General features: G+C 44.4%; 6 protein-coding genes across 6 annotated transcripts; 2 read left to right on the top strand and 4 right to left on the bottom strand.

Moving 5' to 3' along the window:
• Positions 1-121: 121 nt before the first annotated feature.
• Positions 122-1,757, bottom strand: DFJ58DRAFT_842115 (uncharacterized protein; the record flags this gene model as incomplete). Its single annotated transcript, XM_041392787.1, has 6 exons — positions 122-454; positions 505-744; positions 798-949; positions 1,102-1,181; positions 1,254-1,281; positions 1,436-1,757. The coding sequence occupies 6 exons, from the start codon at positions 1,755-1,757 to the stop codon at positions 122-124; spliced, it is 1,155 nt and encodes a 384-aa protein (XP_041243156.1).
• A 5,037-nt stretch (positions 1,758-6,794) lies between these two features.
• DFJ58DRAFT_716682 (uncharacterized protein) lies at positions 6,795-8,767 on the bottom strand (the record flags this gene model as incomplete). The annotated part of the gene is made up of 8 exons (XM_041384251.1): positions 6,795-6,885; positions 7,057-7,528; positions 7,597-7,778; positions 7,812-8,140; positions 8,210-8,387; positions 8,449-8,498; positions 8,529-8,624; positions 8,717-8,767. The coding sequence occupies 8 exons, from the start codon at positions 8,765-8,767 to the stop codon at positions 6,795-6,797; spliced, it is 1,449 nt and encodes a 482-aa protein (XP_041243155.1).
• Positions 8,768-9,239: 472 nt separating this feature from the next.
• Positions 9,240-11,923, top strand: DFJ58DRAFT_842113 (uncharacterized protein; the record flags this gene model as incomplete). The annotated part of the gene is made up of 11 exons (XM_041392786.1): positions 9,240-9,273; positions 9,311-9,638; positions 9,883-9,990; positions 10,042-10,174; positions 10,266-10,556; positions 10,603-10,947; positions 10,999-11,178; positions 11,201-11,380; positions 11,431-11,577; positions 11,629-11,765; positions 11,845-11,923. The coding sequence occupies 11 exons, from the start codon at positions 9,240-9,242 to the stop codon at positions 11,921-11,923; spliced, it is 1,962 nt and encodes a 653-aa protein (XP_041243154.1).
• Positions 11,924-12,447: 524 nt separating this feature from the next.
• Positions 12,448-13,519, bottom strand: DFJ58DRAFT_842112 (uncharacterized protein; the record flags this gene model as incomplete). The annotated part of the gene is made up of 3 exons (XM_041392785.1): positions 12,448-12,777; positions 12,843-13,078; positions 13,141-13,519. 3 exons carry the CDS (start codon positions 13,517-13,519, stop codon positions 12,448-12,450), a joined length of 945 nt encoding a protein of 314 aa, XP_041243153.1.
• A 1,793-nt stretch (positions 13,520-15,312) lies between these two features.
• On the bottom strand, positions 15,313-16,946 carry DFJ58DRAFT_728848 (uncharacterized protein; the record flags this gene model as incomplete). Its single annotated transcript, XM_041385648.1, has 7 exons — positions 15,313-15,616; positions 15,752-15,864; positions 15,920-15,945; positions 15,997-16,048; positions 16,109-16,284; positions 16,415-16,781; positions 16,833-16,946. 7 exons carry the CDS (start codon positions 16,944-16,946, stop codon positions 15,313-15,315), a joined length of 1,152 nt encoding a protein of 383 aa, XP_041243152.1.
• A 1,224-nt stretch (positions 16,947-18,170) lies between these two features.
• DFJ58DRAFT_886259 (uncharacterized protein) lies at positions 18,171-19,430 on the top strand (the record flags this gene model as incomplete). Its single annotated transcript, XM_041394649.1, has 5 exons — positions 18,171-18,283; positions 18,347-18,702; positions 18,753-18,809; positions 18,861-19,303; positions 19,389-19,430. 5 exons carry the CDS (start codon positions 18,171-18,173, stop codon positions 19,428-19,430), a joined length of 1,011 nt encoding a protein of 336 aa, XP_041243151.1.
• Positions 19,431-20,057: the final 627 nt, after the last annotated feature.

The following is a 20,057-nucleotide window of genomic DNA, read 5'->3' as shown; positions in this document are numbered from 1 at the left end:
TCTATTTGAACTCCAGAGTTAATTTGACCAGCAACGTGAATCACAGGATGTACAAATTTTCTAATCAGTCGATGTTTTATATAATACAATTTCCCTCACGCTGCGCAGGATTGCGCATGATTCAATCATCATTGCTATTACTGCTCTCGCTTTGATTGTCATCGTTTGGGACCTGACCACGATCATTGCTGTTGCCTCCAGGTTGGATCATAGCATCAAGTTGTCCGAAACTATCTGGGTTGTTCTCGTAGATCTCGACTGGTCCCGAACCTAGATTTTCAGCCTGGTATTCTTTGTGCCACCTGACGTCCAACATGAAAGGAAAGATAGCAAGTGACGGCGGGGTGTTGCTTTTGTTGCCAAGATTGACACATCTGGTGAGTGCCGTTTTGCGTTTGGATTCTTTGCGCTGTTCGTCCCTAATTGAATCTAGCTCCTCCAAGATTTTTGTCACCTGTCATCGATAAAAAATCAGCAGCCTAGGTTTATTGGGCAGTTTTATACCTCGTCTGCTCGCCACACCGGTCTGATAATTTCCCATACAGGAATACCTGCGTGAACTTCACGCTCAGTCAGTTTGGCTGCTTGGTATAGCTTCTTCTGCCTATCTTTCCTCTTTTCCTCGTCATCTGTATTGACCTCCGATGCTTGTTCTGACATATACTCAGGTCGTAGAAGATCTGTGGGGTCTTTTTCATTCCGGGCTTTGTACTCTTCGACTGCCTTTTCTCGATCTTCAGCAAGCTTATTCAATTGGTGTGTCAGCTCATATGGTGAATATATGAAACATGTCTTACATGCTCTTGACGACGTAGATGCTTGTTAGCGGTGTTGAACTGGCGACATTTTGCAGCTTTCTCTTCGTCAATCTTTTCAATGTACTTGCGCTTGTAGGACCTGAACTTGGACTTTGCGAATGCCACAAGATTGCCATGAGTATAGCGCACATCTTTGTATCACAGCGCACAAGTTTCCTTGTCCTTTAAGGTGCATATAAGAGCTCGTCTTGTCATGTCAGGCATTGACTTGCTTGCTGTTCCTTCCAGACTACATTCACAGCTTGCGTGAAGACAGCTGAGTTAGCTTCACTCGAAGCATTACCTTGGAAGTTGAATGCCATCTTTGGAGGTTCGGCTGCATCATCCTCGTCTATGTCTTGATCCTGCTCTTTGCCAATCTCACTAGCAATAAGTCCGGTAAGATAATATATAGTCTCTTTCAATCAGCTCTGACATATATAGCAGATAAAATACAACGCAAATTGTGAAACATGGTGCACACCTGCAGTTCAGATCGTGTAGTCAGCTGTTTTGCTGACAGCTCTCCTTTGGGGACGTTCAGGATATATTTTGGCTCCTTCTTCTGCTTCTTTCAAGTTGCACGTCGGTGTGTAGGATGTGGACGAGTCGGTTCTCATCATCTGGTTCTACGTCACCATCATCGCTGTCATCCTCGCCGTCATTCCTTGGCCGCTTCAGTGTCGACAGCTCTTTTTCGAGGCCTTCCATTCTCCGTGCAAGGTTTGTCCACAGACACTGCAATTTCCAGGTTTGGCTGGATAGCAGGGGCAAGGGGTCCGGACACTGGTACAGGAGGAGGGACAGATTGCCTTGCCTGTCGGGGGTGAGTGACAACAGCTGTTGTTGCAACATCGATAGTCCAGCAGGCTGATTCATCTCGGATGGTCCAGACAATAACAGTTGCTGGTTAAATGCAGTTGGATCAGTAGTGTGAGGGCGAGCTTGAGGACAACACATGGTAGCAGACGAGTAGACGAGTAGACGAGCAAGAGGGCAGAAGGATAGAAGCGCGGAAGGGCAGAAGGGCAGGCCTGAGCGCAGCTTTGATTACATTTCAGTATATTCCTGCAATTAATCTATTTGGGAGGTACAGAAGATCTATTTGCCTGATTGGCAGTGGCATACCTGATTCTGGAACACCTCCGCATCACTGGGAGAGATGATGTAAGTTATGATATGTAGGTGTCATGTCTTCTTAGCTGGACAAACCTAAAGTCGACCATCTGTAGATCACACACGTTGAGCTTCGTAGATCCAGACAATACACATGTACACATAGACAGCTGACACATGGTATACAATTATATGTATACCTTAAAAAATACCTTCTCGACGTATCTCCACAACCCTGTGCTACACAAAGCTTGTACGCGTGATTGTTAGCGTGGTTATGTCATTGAGCAAGATTATAAGGTAGGTCGTTAGGTAATGGTCTGCAACCAGTCTCGCCCATTTGTGGTTGGCACACCCATCCACAGTCCCCAGCCAATATCTGAAGCACGATCTCCTCGAAGCCATAGCATACAAATGAGAACTGACAGTGGCTCTGGTGGCCGATCTGTTTCTCCAGCTCTGAGAGTGCATCCAAGAGAGCCGTGCTTTCTGTAATCTCTGTCATCAAGTGGAGAGATGGATGTGTGAGTAAGGAGTGGGGCGATGTGATGTTGCATACTTGAGGGAGGGTCGCAGTTGGAGGGGTCAGAAACATAGTCACGAATGGATGAGTGATAGATATTCACAGGTGAGTGCTGTCTGTAGGGATATCCATGACAGATCATAGCTGTATCAGCGTTGTCTGTACACCCCTGTCCAAACCAGGGCCAAGAAAGTGACGAGAGTTGCGAGACCCCGCTTGGCTCACCAGCTTTGCAAGATCATCTTTCAATGGCTGAGGAAAATTGGTATGGTGACTTGCCAGCTCTGCAAAGGAATGCTGCAAGAAAATATAGATATCTTTGTCAACATTGGCGCTATCAAGCGAGATGATGGTAGCAACGCCCTCCCCAGAAGTTTTCACTGGTATCTCGCATACCAGCAAGCACACCTCTCTGTTCTGAACTCGGTGTGAGTGAAGATGCATACCTTGACGAGTGATACTTCTCGATGCACAAGGTAGGTATGAGTGGAATCATGATCATGAGTGCCGACGCCCAGTGACACATGAATATCCAATGCTCTGCGCTGCTCGATTGTGAAAAGCCGTCCTTTCAAGCCTTTCCCGTACGTCGAAGGTTATTGTGGTGCTCCAAGTTCAGCAGTGGTCTGTGTTGCTTCCATTTGTCTGCATTTGATACAAAGTGTTAATAGAGGAGAGCTAATACACTTAAAATGCAAAAGTTAACATGTCAAAGACGTGATGAGGAGAAGATCGAACCGACAAGGCTGAGCTTAAAAGCAGGAGAGGGACACATGCGGGGAAGTTGAGACTGTTATATGCTGTTCGGTGACGGCTACAACATTGTTGTATGTTGCGACGGCAAGAAGTTCACCTGATGGTGAATACTACCGACAACAGTAGACCTGACTACCGCACTGTATCGGATTTCCTTGTAGCTGCCAGGTTTTGGTATTCCACATCTTCATCGTTGTGTAACTTGAACCAGTAATTATGGAAATGAATGGGTTGATGCAGTGAAGCATAAAGTGTACAAAACACGCACCTCAGAGTGTAGCTTAGAGAAAGACACCCACAATCCCTCCAATGTCCACCTTGACCGCGCCTAATACCATTCACCTGCAAGAGTTCAAATGTCATGAAGACTGGGTAAGGGCAGTTGCAGTTTTCCCCAATAGATGGCAGATAATTAAAGCCTCACTTGACAAGGTGCTTCGTCTATGGGACTTGAAGACATGTGTTGTGTTAAAGAAGATGAAGGGACATGTGTGGACATTGGTGGTATCACAAGATGGGCAATTGATAGCAAGCGGTGATATTAATAAAGGCGGAGAGGTCATTGTATGGCACGGAGAAACTGGGGAATCACTCACAAAGATATCACGTAATCTAATGCCAGGCCAGAATGAGTGTAATGTATATGTACTAAAATGTGTCAGCAGTTAGTACTTAAATCAAAAAGGCTAAAGGCAGCCTGATTGTCCGATAGTGCAAATCCCAGCTGAAGGTAGTGAAAATCCTGAAGGTCAGTCAGGAAGGCAAATTGACAAGGGTTTGGAATGGTTCAGTGTCATGCATGGTATGCAACTCATACCATGACAGATACATACACAAGAAGTGTGATAAGGAAGGTATAATAGATCCTACTGTATCCTATCACCAAGTTACCCCATCATTTTCCCCCTAGTTATTAGCCAGTATTTTCACTTTCAAACTTCACTTCCATTTTTTCATGTATTTCTATTTTGTTCCATGACATTCCATCTCTTTCTATTTTTCCTAGGCATGTTCAGCCAACAGACTTTCTTTTCAGCCACCAAACATGTTTGTAAGCATGTCATGTGACTGGTAAACATCATGATTTGTCATGATTTGTCATGCTTTGTAAGATTTCTAACTGTATTTATAAGCTACTTAGTAAGAAGGCTGATTCAGCACACCAAATGGCATTGTTAGTAAGCACATCCTTACCAATCCATGTGATGACTCATGCCATGATTCGTCATGCTTTGTAAACTACACTGTATTTATAATGTAAATTAGTAAACAGGCTGACTCAACACACCAAATGGCATTGTTAGTAAGTATATTCTTACCAATCCATGTGATGATTCATGCTTTGTAATCAGGGCCTCCAAAAGGTATATAAGGAGCCCAATTTTGCCATGTAATAAATGGAGCACTTCCCACCTTCACTCATCTCAAACAGTGTGAGATTAAGTAAGAACCAAAGTACAGGCAAATCATTAGCCTCAAAGTAAGACTAAGAAACATTTATTCAATTTTTATGCTACCTTACACAGGTTGATTATATAATCTATCAGCTAATCTAACTCAGTTTAACCCATACTATTTTCCTCTCTCTTTTACAGGAAGGGAGACATGATTCACACCACACATTCCACGCTACATGATTCACGAGCACGCTAACTCTCAGACATATTTCATACCGTAGACTCAGTATACAGAATTCAATTGTTTTAAACTAACCAAGGAACAAGGAAAGAAGGTATATTGAAATAAATCCTCCCAAGAACTCACACATTATCTACCACAAAAACTAGAAAAGTTGTAGACTGTGTACTTAAGGACTGGCAATAAGTCTTATCCTGTATAGTTGTGTTGTCACTATACAAGCGGCGTACATAAGACCCTTAAGTAAGAGGATATCGGGAAGGCTGAACCAGAACCAAACTGTTAGGGAGGACCTAGAACCGAGAACTGTTGTAGAGACTCGCGTTTCTGCAGGCACATATGGGCTCATTTTACGAATTCTGACAACTGGCATTTCATGGCACGACTCGCACTATCATCCACTATGACTTCCCTATAGAGCACACCACCTTCCCGCAAAACGCGCCATAGGCGCACTACTTTCCCGCACCATGTGCAGTATTCCTGTGTGCGCGCCTTGCGCGCTTTCTCGCGCTTAAGCGCACTGCATTGCGCATCATCCAGGAGCATCCATCCATCGTCCAACCAGTCCCTTGGTATGTCCCTTTTCGTTATCTGACTATATTTGGCATATTACACTTCCTATTTCGTCATGGACCCTTACTTTACATCACTTTACATCACTTACATACCTAGAGCGCTCCCTATTCGGCTCCAAGCCCTGGGAGAGCGCTTAGGTAGAACTTACATACACTCATGTTCATTTTACACCCCACCTAAACTTTACCACCTTGGCTTCCTACCACTCAGTATCTATCACCAGTTAGTTCCATGCAATGCATGTGTCCATCATTGTCTTGAGGCCCTAGCATCAGTCTATAGCTAGTGGGCACTATCAGTATCCGTCTAGATCCGCGCCTTTCCTCTTATCAGTCACAGTATACATCTTCTACACTTGTGCACCACTTGCACCACCTTCCCGCGCTTCGCGCACTTTCGCACTTCGCTTTCCCACGCGCGCCTGCAGCGCATTTCTCGCGCTTTCACCGCCATTCACCGGGATTGATTAGCATCCTTCCGTGGATCCTTGCTTTCCTTGCTTCCCCTTTAGGGTCAAATGTTCTTGCATTCTGCGAGTATAGCAGCTAGGCAGAGCTGAGACTCACTTATACTGGCTGAGCACTTTTCTTATATGTGCCTGCCAGGTTGTGATACCCACACCATTTTCTGGTCCAGTTCTGGCTGATGTGAGAACCACGGACTGAACCACGGAGAACCGGACCAAAAGTCCAGTGTGGGTATCACAACCTGGCAGGCACATATAAGAAAAGTGCTCAACCAGTATAAGTGAGTCTCAGCTCTGCCTAGCTGCTATACTCACAGAATGCAAGAATGTTCGACCCTAAAGGGGAAGCAAAGAAAGCAAGGATCCACGGAATGATGCTGATCAACCCTGGTGGATGGTGATGAAAGCATGAGAAATGTGCTGAAGGCGCGTGCGGGAAAGCGAAGTGCGAAAGAGCGCGAAGCACGGGAAGGTTGTGCAAGCGGTGCACAAGTGAAAAGAGGTACACTGAGACTGATAAGAGGAAAAGTGCAGATCTAGACGGATACTGATAGTGCCACTAGCTATAGACTGATGCTAGGGTCTCAAGATGATGATGGATACATGCATTGCATGGACTAACTGCCAAGTAACATGGTGGTAGAAAGATACTGAATGGTAGGAAGCTCGTGGTAAGAAGCTAAGGTGGAAAAGTAAGGTGTAAAACGAACATGAGAGTATGTAAGTTCTACCTAAGCGCTCTCCCAGGGCTCGGAGCCGAATAGGGAGCACTCTAAGTATGTAAATGATGTAAAGTAAGGGTCCATAATGAAATGGGAGATGTAATATGCCAAATATGGTCAGATAACGAAAAGGGACATACCAAGGGACTGGTTGGACGATGGATGGATGCTCCTGGATGCTGTGCGACGTAGTGCGCTTAAGCACGAGAAAGCGTGCAAGGCGCGCATGCGGGAATGCTGTGTGTTGTGTGGGAAAGTATCACGCCTATGGCGCGTTTCGCGTGAAAGCTGTGTGTGATGTGCAGAGTCAACTAGAGACATAGTGGAAGTCATATGGATGATGGTGCAAGTTGTGCAGTAAAGGCCAGTTGTCATGAGTTTGTGAAAAGGTGCGAAATGTGCCTATAACAGCCTGCAGAAATGTGAGTCTCTACACCGGTTTGAACCGTGGTTCTGGACCAGACCGCAGCAGCACTAATCCACATGCCAGTGTCTGGATCTGGTTTGTTATCGATAAGCTTGAACCAATGTATCAGCGTGCAGGGAAAGGTCTCGCCACTGTGAGAAAACAAGAAAAAACATAGGACCTGTCCAACTTCCATCCCATTGATTGAGTCTTTGCTGGCAGTGTTGATAAACACAGTGTCATAACGAGGAGGACCTCTCTGCCATGATAGTGCCACATGAATGTACTCATGATGCATACCACCAATGCCGCTTGGGTCACTGGGAGCAAAAAAAGTAGCGGCTGCAGAGTTGAAGACTTTGATAGGTCCTTCGAATCGTGGGCAGGCACTCAGGGGAACATCATCCAATGTGTGAGTGTCACTGGCAAGAAATTGATCATAAAGGAAAAGTCGGACAAGGTGGGGAAGATTGGGGATATCCATTTCAATTGCCAGAGCACGTATGTTGCCAGCACGAGAGTGTTCTTCAAGCAAAATCAGATTTAGTGAGTGGATTGATTTAAAGCAGGAACATAAAACTCATGGGGAGTACGTGCCAATTTCACATCACTCTGTGCTTTTGACCCTTCCACCACACCATCTCCAGCTTTGTCATACTCCACCACTATAGGATCCAGTGGGTCTCTCCTCATGTCATCATTGTCATTTTCATCCTCGCCGTTGTCATCCCCAACATTCTGAGTGTCGTTGGAGGTATTTGGAGTTATGTTCGAGCTCTGGTCAAGTAGAGTAGTATCTGAAATTAACTGTAAATATCTAGTATCATGTGAGTAGAAAAATGATGCATGAAGATGGCCAACAGTAAGCATTTTGTGTGCAGTGAAGTCTACTCGCGATGCAGCAATCTTGTCGAGGCACTGGTTGGTGAGTAGCATTTGCCCAAGTGCATTGAACTTGCTTGACTGTTGCCAGGGCTCCTTGACAGCCTTGATATGTTTTGATTCTGTTATCGATGAGCATAACCCATTTGGTGCCCCAAACATGTGGACGAGTAAGATGTAATGACTGAGGGAGTGTTGACGTGGCAGTGAAAACCTGTTTATCCAAACTCCCATGTCTTTAAAAAATTTCTGGTACTAATGAAAGCATCAGAGTGCATCTGAAAGCTTCTCAAGGGTGTCTTCAGTAATAATATCTTGCCTCACAATGTAGCAAAATTCAAGAAAGGCATGAAAACATTGAACAATGTCTTGAGGGACAAGTCCCTCAATTGCTGGAAGGTAGACTTTCATGAGAGCTTTCAAGTCGTCACCTGTCCATTGTGAAAACCCACGGCCCTCTGGAAAGCGGTGAAGTCCTGCAAAAGAGGGTGCTGCAGCTATGCTTAATGGATGACAAGTAGTTAGTAGCAGAATTGAAGTCATAAATGATAAAAAATACTTACCAACAGTCGATATTGTCAAGAATCTCTTTTGCATGCGTCTTCCCATGTTCCTGCAGCAGGTACTGTTCGACCTATGTGACCAAATGGTCTTTGAACGTGCCTTTGATGATTTGATGCAAGATGTCCAGTGACAGGAGTTTGTGAATATCAGCATGGGGGTAATCATTTGTGAAAGGCTGAAAAGTGTGAACAAAGTGAGAGAAATGAAAGCTGAACATGCTTACCACTAAGTCACTGATAATTCCTCATTCCTCCCAGAGCATCATACAGTCGAACTCTTCACAATGAGTATCAGTGGCTTCTCGTCCACACAGTTCATCCTTGAGCCCATCCAAGTTGCCAGGGACCTTCCTCTAGCATTTCATTTGAAGGAGCTTCTCTTGGCATTTCAAACAAGAAGCTGTGAATTGCGTGCCGGTGCTGTGTGAGCCCAGATCTATTCTTGAAAGCGCGGGAGCAACCAGGATGTGGGCACAGAATTAAATTAATATTGAATGTTCTGCATTTTGAATGGCGGGAAGTATAAGTGCTGCTACCTGCAGGGTGTATGGGAGGTGCAGCCTGGACTGGAGCCACTGTGTGAGGAAGTGTTTGGCTGGAAGACCTTGAGGCACATTTTTTCTGAATGGACGTCCCGAAGTTTGCGGTACTAGAGTACATAATAGTTCGCCACCCACAAAGTATTAAACAACACTCTACAACAAATTTCATTCACCCAGTCTTGCCCCAAAAACCTGCACTCCAGCACCTACTGATTTTCTTGTGCTCTTCTTGATCAATATGGTTTTGACATGTCCATCAAATACTGCAAAAAGACCTGCACAGGTTGTCTTAGACACCAAGCAGAAATGATGCACACCAGCTCAGGTCAAAGCTGACAAAGCTTGCATCCAGCAAGCTCAGCAAGAGAAGGAAGAGAAAACCCAGAAGGGCATTGAACAAGTCGCCATTGCACAGGAAAAGCTCTCTCTTCAGCAGACTAACACCTTGGCTCCAAAGAAACCACGTCCTCATCCCATTCCACATGGCAGGAAGGCAGACACAGCAAGTACTCCCTCTAAAGCTGGACACACATCAGCTGCTGATCAATTGAGTCAAGCACTAGTGCTGGATGGTGGAGGAGTTTTGCAAAGTCAGGGTATTGCTGCAGTGGAAAAGCTTCAAGTTGGTGAGGAGGAGGAGGACCTCGGGTGATGCAGGGCAAGAGGAAATGTGTGCAGAAAACATTACACCATGATGCTGTCAATGCAGCATGGGTGATCCTTGCTTCTGAGTTGCCATAGATGCTGATGGCAAGTCAAGTCTGCATGCATCACATGACTTAATCAGAAAAGGATGAACTGCAGTGTAAGTGTTTCAATCCTCATCAACCACCATATTGTTACTAACCGAACCCACACTCTTCTATTGGAACCTACTCAACAATTTCACCAGTGATTTGAAGCAAGCATACGCAGGCGCAGTCACGACATGGGCCCAGAGAGTTCACAAAGTCAACATCAAAATAAATGCTCACTCGGGGAAGATACCCAAGAGCCTTGGGTTATCATCTCTTAACCAGTCCACCAGCACAGCATTCTCGTGACTCACTAGGGTGACAACAGCTGCAAGCAGTGCCACTCCACCACCAGGAACTACAACAAACTCAGTTTTTGGTGACAACTTCTCAGAGGGATGCTTTCCTGATGAGGAGGATCATCCTGAGCGCATGGCAGCATATACACTTGTAGGCATGAAGAAGCCTAGCGATTTGTGAAATATTGTGGCACTGGTTAGTATTTTACTTAGTCTCTGATCAATTTTTAATGGTTTTGTAGGACATCATTGAGGTTAGGAGCAGTTTGCTTACACCACCACGGCCCCCACCTTCCCAATACAACTTCCGTGATACGCCTGTCAAAATGGAGTGCATGGACATTACCATGGACTTCAGCAATTCTGATGAAGGCCTCATGTTCTTGGAGGATGAAGGTGAAGGTGAAGGCAAAGGTAAAGGTGAAGGCAAAGGTAAAGGTGAAGGCAAAGGCAAAGGCGACAATGGTAATGAGCACTTAGTCATTGAAGAAAGCTCCAACTTGGCTCAAGCAAGCAAGCGGACAACGATGACAGTATGTGAAAAAATGTCGCATTATCTGGTACTAATTGACTCATTAGACAAATGTGGACGTTGCCGATAACAATTCTGATGACACAGCTCCACCCACCAAGTGCATCAAAACAGAAACTGTACAGAGGCCTGGAAAGGGCACCACTGGAGAAGTTGTGAAGGCAAAATACAAGAACAGTGACCTCCTAGCCAGTTGCCTCAATAGCAATATGTGGCGCAGCATTTTCATTCCTACTGTTGCTCACACTACTGGGGGAGATAACATTGATCCATGGCTCATTGAGGATGATGTCCTCATTTTGATCCTTGAGGAAGCTTGGGCAGTCGTTTATAATGGGAAGCCGTCGTTGATGAGCCAAACCATTGTTCCAGGAAGTGTGGTCTATCAAGTTGTAGGTCTCACAAACTATCTTCCTGGTACTAATTAATATTATTTTATGTAGACGAAGCAGCGCTTAAGTGAATGGCATGGTGGATTTGGTTCTGCAGCTGTCATGATGATCACATCTTTCATGGCAGCTGACCCACTTTATGACAATGAGGATAGCCATGCTTATTTCGCTGCTTTCTGGCTCCAGGACAATAGGTGGCTTTTTGCAAATGTTGAATCAGATGACAAAAAGGTTAGTATCATCTGTCATCCAGTGGCGAACATATTCTAACATATCTTCCAACATTGAGCTATGGACAGGAATGTGGCAGTCCCTATTCGTCCTGCAAACCCTCGCAGCACACCTCAACTACACTCAAGGCCGTGTCTCTGTACTGTCACTTCAGAGTGAGGAACAATTGTGTCAAACAGCCCTTGTGCTCTCTGGAGCGGCAGTAATTATTTTCAGGACTGATTTTAATCATCACACTTATTTTTACCCCAGGTTAAGCATGCTCTTCATCTTCTGTCAACCAAACAGATGAGCTTTGAGGTCAAGTCCACCATCACCAAGGGCAAGAAGAAAATCCCACAGAAGGGCAAGGCTCCAGCTACCAATGGCGAGCAGTGGACCGCTGTGATTAGCGAAAATGTGACTTTTTCAGAGCCATTGTGGGGTTATGACACTTCAATGTTTTTGCAGGCCATCAATCGCATTCCCACCAGCAACATGAAAGTTATCATTGAACAAGCACAGCAATACATGAAGGCCACCATCACCCACGGTGGACGGTCGAAGATGGATGCTGAGGAAGCCCAAGATGAGGACATTGACGAAGAGTATGCTGATATCTTTGCCTTTCAGTGACGGTGAGTTTATTACCAATTCTGTATGTGCCACTGACAATTTTTTATACAGGAACAACACGGTCTTTGAGATTGGTCTCCTGGCACATCATTTCCCTCAGAAGCACCACTGTTCAGCTCATTCTATATAGCCTTTTTGACAAGGCTATACAACATATCTTCATCCCTTCAAAATGAGCCCAATCAGTGCCATTTTTTATTCGACCGTCTATGTGTTACCACTGTCACTCGCTGCAGTTCCTTGCTTGTTTTCTGTCCTGTTGTTTTTTGTTCCTGCCTGTTTTTGCTGCGTCATCCCACATTTTTTTCTCCATCATACCGCAATCTTAATGTTTTTGTCGCTTATATCACCCTTTTATCACCCTTTCATCACCCTTAATCCTGTTTTCATGACCTTCTTAATCACCCCTTAACCATTGCTTTGAGTCATTGCAATCTATGTGTTTCATTTTGGAGAATTTTCAAGTGCATTTAAGAAACAGTTAAGTCAAAAATCAAGAATTTGGATCTAATTATCTTAAGAGAGTCCATCTTAGCACATTCAAACTTGATTGATTCTTGAATCGCTCTCAACCTTGTTTAAGTCAGTTTAAGAAAAGATTAAGTCATGTGCACTTTTCCTGATGTATGTAGCCGCATCAAGATAATCTAACAATCAACGAGCTCCCGTGTGAAGAAGTTGAAATAATGTGTTCCACCTAGCTAACATCGTTGGACAGCTCCTAATGTTCTCGTGGATGAATTTCATGAGTTTCATATACATAGTGTGAAAACTGGCGTAAGTGAAATTGATTTGTTTGAATATACCAGTTGCAAACTCCAGCAAACTGCAACATGCAGCTGTTGCAGACATTGCCATGATATTGTTGAGGCTCATGTCCAAGTGAATGAACTTATTGTAACCATCACAAAAGCATGCACGGCTTGTGATCTGAATAACCGCTTTGTGCTCGGATGGGTAATGGACCTCTCGACCATCCTCAAGCTGTTAACTGTCTTATTAGTATTATACTCTGAATGGTAGCACTCGCAAAAGATATGTACTCTTACTAGACCACCAAAAATGTAGTTAATGCTATTGTTTCCAGTAAGGAAATCAACGGTTGACTTGTTATGATTGACCTGGACTAATGGGTAAGTCCAGATCGTCAATTGAAGCTCGTAAAGATTCTCAACAAGGTCTTGTGTGCACTCCTTGAAGCGGTTTAGTATCGTTGACATCAGCGTGATGATGTTCTTGTAGAGCGCAGATATGTTTTTGCCGACCCATAGTTTAATTAAGTGATCTAGTCGTCATTGTATCAGCATTTACTATTGATCTCATATAAATAGCAACTGAGATACTCACCTTGAACGATGATGGATGAGCATGCATCACTAAGTGCAGTAGTTACTACACTTAAGTGACTGGAGGAGTCATGGAGCCTGCATGTATTCAGTGTTTCAGTGATAATGGACTCCTTCACATCCTTTACGACAATTTTCATGCACACTTTGTCAATCACAGGCACTATGGTGGTACCCAAGCACCCTTCGCCTTGCCAGCGACCTGTATGGGCCACAGCAACAGTTGATGCAGAGGATTGAAGGGTACTAGTAATGGACTGGGGGGTGCTACTAGTAGCAGCATTCAGTGTGTTCTCTGAATCTGCTGCAAGTGACTCCCTCAGGGGTCTAATAGGAGGGAGCTGGTACCACTGAGTAGATGATTTTTGGATCCCTGTCATTTCATCTCTCTAAATGTATGATTAAGTGCAACTTGAAAGATGTAAACATAAGACATACATATACAACACCATCAGTATACTCTTGGCGTGATTTTTTTGCACCACAAAGAGGCATATATGTATACACCATATGATACCAAGATGCAGTGTCACCTGAAGGTGCAAATGATTGATGGACTCGATCAGGTCCTGCAGTGCAAGAGGCTTCCCCAGTGAAAAGTGATGGTCTTGGTAAAGGCATACCACCCTCAGGCTGATAACTAGGTGGTATTGAGCTGTAGCCATTGTGCAAGAAAACAGGGAGAGGATTGATGTGAGGAGGCAATTCAGGTGTGTTCATTGACTCTGGTGTCTCTGACACACAGCTGAGTTTATCTGCTGATGAGTGTCCTGTGATATTCAGTCCTGCTTGTCAAATGATAGGCACATCCTGTCATGTTGCCATGAGCCAGAGTACCAACAGAGGCCAAGGCACTCACCCGCAAAACTCTTCATCTAGAGGGCACAGTCCAGCTTGAGGGCATTGTGGTCAAGAGCAGAAATGACAATCAATTGATAATCAGTTCAGTACTGTGTCCATAATAGTAATCTTCTTAAGGCAAAAAACAAAGTTCATGAAGTGCTACATTCAAGGTAATCATAGTTCAAGCTGTACAGACAACAAACAAACACATCAATACACCAAATAGTCGAAAGTTGAAACAAACATGTTTGCAGCACCACCTTACAGTCATCTAATGAGTCTTCCCATCACACTTGCTATCTTGCGCTCTGCCTGTGGAGTGGGGGGAGTTTTGCGGAAATAAGGGTGGTAGCTGGACTATGAAATCCACCTTGAATGGTGTTGCCCAGGCTCCCACCTTTTCATAGGTGAACTGGCTCAATTAGTATGTGAAAAGTCATGGTGCCAAGAGAAAGAGACAGATGCTGCCAGAATCTCATTTGAGTCTTTGCTGATATTTTGGATGACATTATGAGTACCTTGGGGCGATAGGGACAAAGGCTACTGGGTGGGGAAGAGCTTTGGGGGCTATCATGGTAGATGCAAGTGAAAGCTTCAGCATAATCAGCCTTTGGGAAAAGCGGACTAGATTTTGGGCTATGCAGTGTGTTAGAAATTTCTAATCTAGCTTTCAATGCATTACAAAGCATTGAAAATTTTAAATACAAACTGCTGCTTGAAATAGATTTTAATAATAGAGTGCGTCTTGTAATGGGCATTGCAATGATGGTTGCAATGCCAATTGTAATGGTAATTGAAATGGGTTCAAATCAATATTAGTCATTGTAATGGACTGTTTATACAGCAATCAGTTGTAATGATGCCCCCATGTCACCACTTCTTGGAATACTGACCTTATCTTACAAGCCCCTTTTTCTATCACCTTTGCTACATTGCTATCTTATCTTTTAGCTTATGCTTATCAGGTCCTGTTATGTTATGTTTGTTAGTTTACTATATCTTATCCAGTTTGTATTGATGCTTACCTTGTCTATTATATAGTCTGTACTTGGCAGGTTTCGAACGCTCGACTGTGTAGTAGTTATTAGTTTAAGCTTAAGGTCACATGATACTTAGGACTTACCACGACAAAACTGTTAGGCTAAAGGGTCTTTTTATATAGGGTAACTTAATTCTATTTGAACCATTGTTTTTGGCTACCTATAAGGCAATATCAAGTATCACTAATAAGACTTGGTGTGCACGAAAGGTGAATCAAAGCTAGAATTAACATTACAAATGAAATGAAATAAGATTAGTATATCTACTAATAGTATCCTAAGCAGCACGATTACTGCGTCGAACACCTGTAGCTGCAGGCTTCTTTGCCCTGGCCCTTCCTCTTCCCTCTCCCTTGAGCTGGTGGCCGTTCCACATCTGCATCCTGTACTACAACTGTATTAGTAGCTGCTGGAACTGCTGCATCAGCATGAACAGTAGCTCGGAAAGTAGCACTGAGAGTGGAGGTGGTACTAAGAGATGAAACAGTGCTGAGAGCAGCAGGAGGCTGTGCCACCTCGACAGTGTTGGACTGAAAGGCAGTGGTACCCTGGACTGCAGAAGATGGAATAGGTTCAGATATGTCTGACTCATTGCTATCAATATTGATTATGTGAATGACTTCGCTGGAGTGATCTTCTTGAGTGGCTGCAAAAGCAGAAGATTTCACAGAGCCAAAAATTTCTCAGTTGATGTTTTGCACAATGGTCTGGATGTGGCGGCTATCCCACTTGGTGAGCAAGAGTTTCTTGTAGTGAAAGAACAGGTCCTTGTAATTAATGCTGGAGGACTTTCCTGTGCCTGACTTCTGAAATTCAGTATCGAGTGATAGCAAAAAGATTGCCTGCAATAGTATCGACTGAGGAAGAACATTCGACATAGCATAGATAATAACTTACAATGATGGCAGCCCACACAATAGATCCTGGCGTAACGTGTTCAAGGTTCCACTACTGGGCATTGGTCTTTGGTCCACCAGTGGTCTTTTGGTGAAGCAAAGTAACACCGCGAAGTGCAGCCTTCAGAATCTATTCAGAGATACATCAATGTCACAATAACACACTCATTGACCGAAAAAAAACACATACCTTAGCCAAAAGTTTCCAGTTTCCGAACACAGTCTTCAAGGTAGGGTCCTCTTGCATTCCAAGGAACAGGACCAGCGGAAATGTCTTGTACTTCGGATTCGTCGCTGACACTCCAAGCATTTTCTGTATTTCTGTGATGTCGGCTCTGCGGTACTGGGTATTGCTGAAGTATACTCCTGGAAGGTTGAATATATTGCCCGCAACGCTACATAGTTTGTTCATTTCCGATGAGTGAGCCTCGTAAACGGACTTCATTACCTGGAGGATGATTGTTAGTTCAACAATTAGTATTGAAACATGTAATACGTATGAGATCACTGAAGTATGAACTTTCCATGATGCCATGTAAGCGATCAGGAAAGTGCTGAAATAGTTCATCTAAAAATGCTGATTCCTGGGTCATTGCCGTCAAGTACTGGTCTTGGCTGTTGAATGGAGTTGGATTCTCAGGATGTTGTTTGCTGAAAAGGTTGGTGTTAGGGAACATTTCAACAGTCATGCCGTATTTACAGGCATAAAGTGTTATTGTTTGCTCGTGGGCCAGGAGTTCGTCGGAAGCTTCTGTGCAATGTTTGCATTTGGGCTTCTCGGCAACGAGAACCTTGTTCTCCTCACAAAGAGTGCAATTTTCCTCAATGAGCTTCTGAACCTGGATTTGCAGCACCTGGAGTGCCTAGAGTAAGAGGAGAGTTCGATAGGTAAATTGAGTGACATCTAAACTTACATCCATGAAGTCTCCCTTTGAGGCATTTGGTCCCGGAATTGCAACAGATTCAATGATAGGCTCCACGTCCCATTCATCATCTGAGTCAGATGCATTTTGAGAGAAATGAGACATGGTCCAGGTGCTAAATAGATACAAGGAGATGAGAAAATGGTCAGCATGACAGCACCATATATAAGGTAAATTATTGTGCCTTGTGCTTGATGCAACCGAAGTTGTAGCATTGTATCAGCAGCGTCAAGAAAAACATGCCTATGCTCTGACTATCAGTGTGAAAACACAACCTGACTAGGCACCTGTTAAAGTACTGCAGCCAGTATATGTCTAAGCTCTGCCTATGCTGCTATACTTGCAAACAATAAAGCAAGAACATCCAACTCAAGGGAAAAGCTACTAAGGAAAACTCAAGATTGAAAGACCCAAAAGAGCGCTAAAGCGCGGGAATAGCACATCACAAGATAGAGCACTAACGCGTGGGAAAGAGTGGAAGTCAAGAAAGCGGACACTGAGTCAAAGGAGAGTAATGGATAGCAAGTGAGATCAAAGGTATTGATTGCAAGAGCAAGGAAAGTCAAATAGGGGCCATAGAGCGCAACTAAAGGGTGACTACTTCTAAGTAAAACCTAAGGAGAAGGAAATACAGTTGAAGGGAAGTAATGTCGAAGTAGTCACCATAGGCTTCTTATACTAGTAAACTATGCCATCTCAGACTCGGAAGGATAGGATATACATGTAATAAGACTGTAGCACTTTTTACAAACTCAAGGCAAGGCAAATTACATACCAATGAGGTAGGATGAACAATGGATGGATTCCGATGTTTCGGGTGGATCCTAGAGCATGAGAACAGCACACTGGATAAGCGCTAAGCGTGGGAACAAGCACTAGATAGAGTGGACATGCACTAATGCTCCTATAGACACATTGCTGGTAGTTCTGATAGTGCTATAAGCGTGGGAATAGTGTCGGATAAGTTGTGGGAGCATGAACAGTGCTGCAGGAATGTGCGCGCATAGTGCAGGAAAGTGCAGGAAAGTGCAGGAAAGTGCAGAATAGCGTTGGACAAGGGTTATGGCTGAGACAAGTGAAGACTGCTGATAGGGGACTAGTGAATAATATGAGGGATAACTTTGGTCCACCTATTGAAGGCTTATGCAGGTATACATGCCTAGCACCAATATGATTGTCACACCGATCAGGCTGGCTCAAGGCTCTTGGCAATCTTGCGTGAAATGGACGAAGCTGATCTCAGACCATTAACGGCAAGTTGCTCTCCGATTTTCATCATGATATCATTGATTGAATGTGTGCAGACTTGCTGATATAATACATAATCTGATGGAGATCTCTGTTGCACTGAGCATTCTAGCTTCCCTCCAGGTAATCCAAACCAAGTACAATATCATCATTCATCTCTGGATGCATGCATTCCACAAACTCCTCAACCTCTTGTGAGTCAACTCTCCCCATCTGATCATCAACTGCGCACCTGAATTCTTCGTCCTTCTACACAGCATGCTATTCACTAACATCCAACTTGACAACTTTTTGCCAACCCTTGCTCGCTTCATTGAGCACATTGAAATCGAGGGAGCCAAGGAACACAAGTGGATTATGATGGCAGGCACAGGTGGTCCAGCTGTAAAAGTTGCCAAGAAGTGTCAAGTTGTGCCCGCATTCTGCGACAAAGACAGAAAAGATAAACAGATGGACGTGGATGATGAAGGCGCCTCACAAGCATCTCCAGCTCTATCGGACGCAAACCCGCCTGCAGAGTTGCCAGTGTCATTCAAACTGGCATTGGAATTTGCATTTTTGATGCTCTCATTCATTCTCCACAATCCAATGCAGAAGGCCTCACCTTTTGCTTGTTCAACCTTAGATCTCAGCCATACCATACCTTGGCATGATCTTGCACAGTTTTTCACCCCCACAACATCTTTACTGCACAGGGATTAGTCATCCCAACTGCTGGCCGTGAGGGGTGATCAATGCTGACGAGTGGTTGTGCCCCACCTCTCTCCAAAGACTGGTGCCTTCATGGGATGGAGTGGATCAGTCAAAAAGTCTTTGAGTGTGGATACTGGAAGAACAGAGAGGAGAGATGGATGGAGGTGGAGATCCTGGATGTGGAAGAAGGTGGCCAACTCACCGATGGGATTATCGAAGATGAATATGACGAAGAGGATGGCCACTCCCATGGCTGTGTGGTTTCCTTGTCAACAGTTGTTGATGGGTTCACCTGGGTAGAGGGCACATGTGAGTGGAGGGTCAAGGGTGTATTGGAAGTGAAAGTGATGCGATGGCTTGAGGAAGATCATCATGAGCATGAGGAAGAGGAGCAGAGACGATGTGGTCGTCGTCGGACTGATGACTGTATAGATGTCAATGTCGATGATGAAGACGCTAATGAATCGTCAGAACAGAGTGAAGATGATGAAAATGATTCTGAGGAAGTCAAGGATCTCAAGGTGAGTTGTCTCATTGGTGATTCAGACTGACCTTCTTGAAGAGCTGGCACTGCATTTGTTCTGATCTAATGGCTGGCTCCATGAGGCTCTTGGCAATCTTGTGCTGGCTGCGGAATCTACAGTCTAAGATCTTCCACTTCAGGTGAGCCCGCTCAAACAATGTCTCGCCTACTTCATTCTGAGCATCATGGCAGGCTATCCTACTCTTGCACTAGATCCTGATGATATCCTGTCAACTAGGAGCTCAAAATGTAATATTCCAGCCTATGATTTAGACATTACATGCTGATTATTACTTCACAGTGCTGATTTCATTTGTTGTATCATCAACGGTCACCTCCAGGCTATCATGCCCTCCTTCGAAACCGATGTGACAATCATATTGGTGCTAGGCATGTATACCTGCATAAGCCTTCAATAGGTGGACCAAAGTTATCCCTCATATTATTCACTAGTCCCCTATCAGCAGTCTTCACTTGTCTCAGCCATAACCCTTGTCCAACGCTATTCTGCACTTTCCTGCACTTTCCTGCACTTTCCTGCACTATGCGCGCACATTCCTGCAGCACTGTTCATGCTCCCACAACTTATCCGACACTATTCCCACGCTTATAGCACTATCAGAACTACCAGCAATGTGTCTATAGGAGCATTAGTGCATGTCCACTCTATCTAGTGCTTGTTCCCACGCTTAGCGCTTATCCAGTGTGCTGTTCTCATGCTCTAGGATCCACCCGAAATATCGGAATCCATC

The sequence above is a fragment of the Suillus subalutaceus genome (assembly GCF_016647625.1).
Source record: "Suillus subalutaceus strain FC151 chromosome Unknown DFJ58scaffold_64, whole genome shotgun sequence".
Taxonomy (NCBI): Eukaryota; Fungi; Basidiomycota; class Agaricomycetes; order Boletales; family Suillaceae; genus Suillus; species Suillus subalutaceus.
Note: the sequence above shows the minus strand (reverse complement) of the source record. Positions and strands in the feature narration are given on the sequence as shown.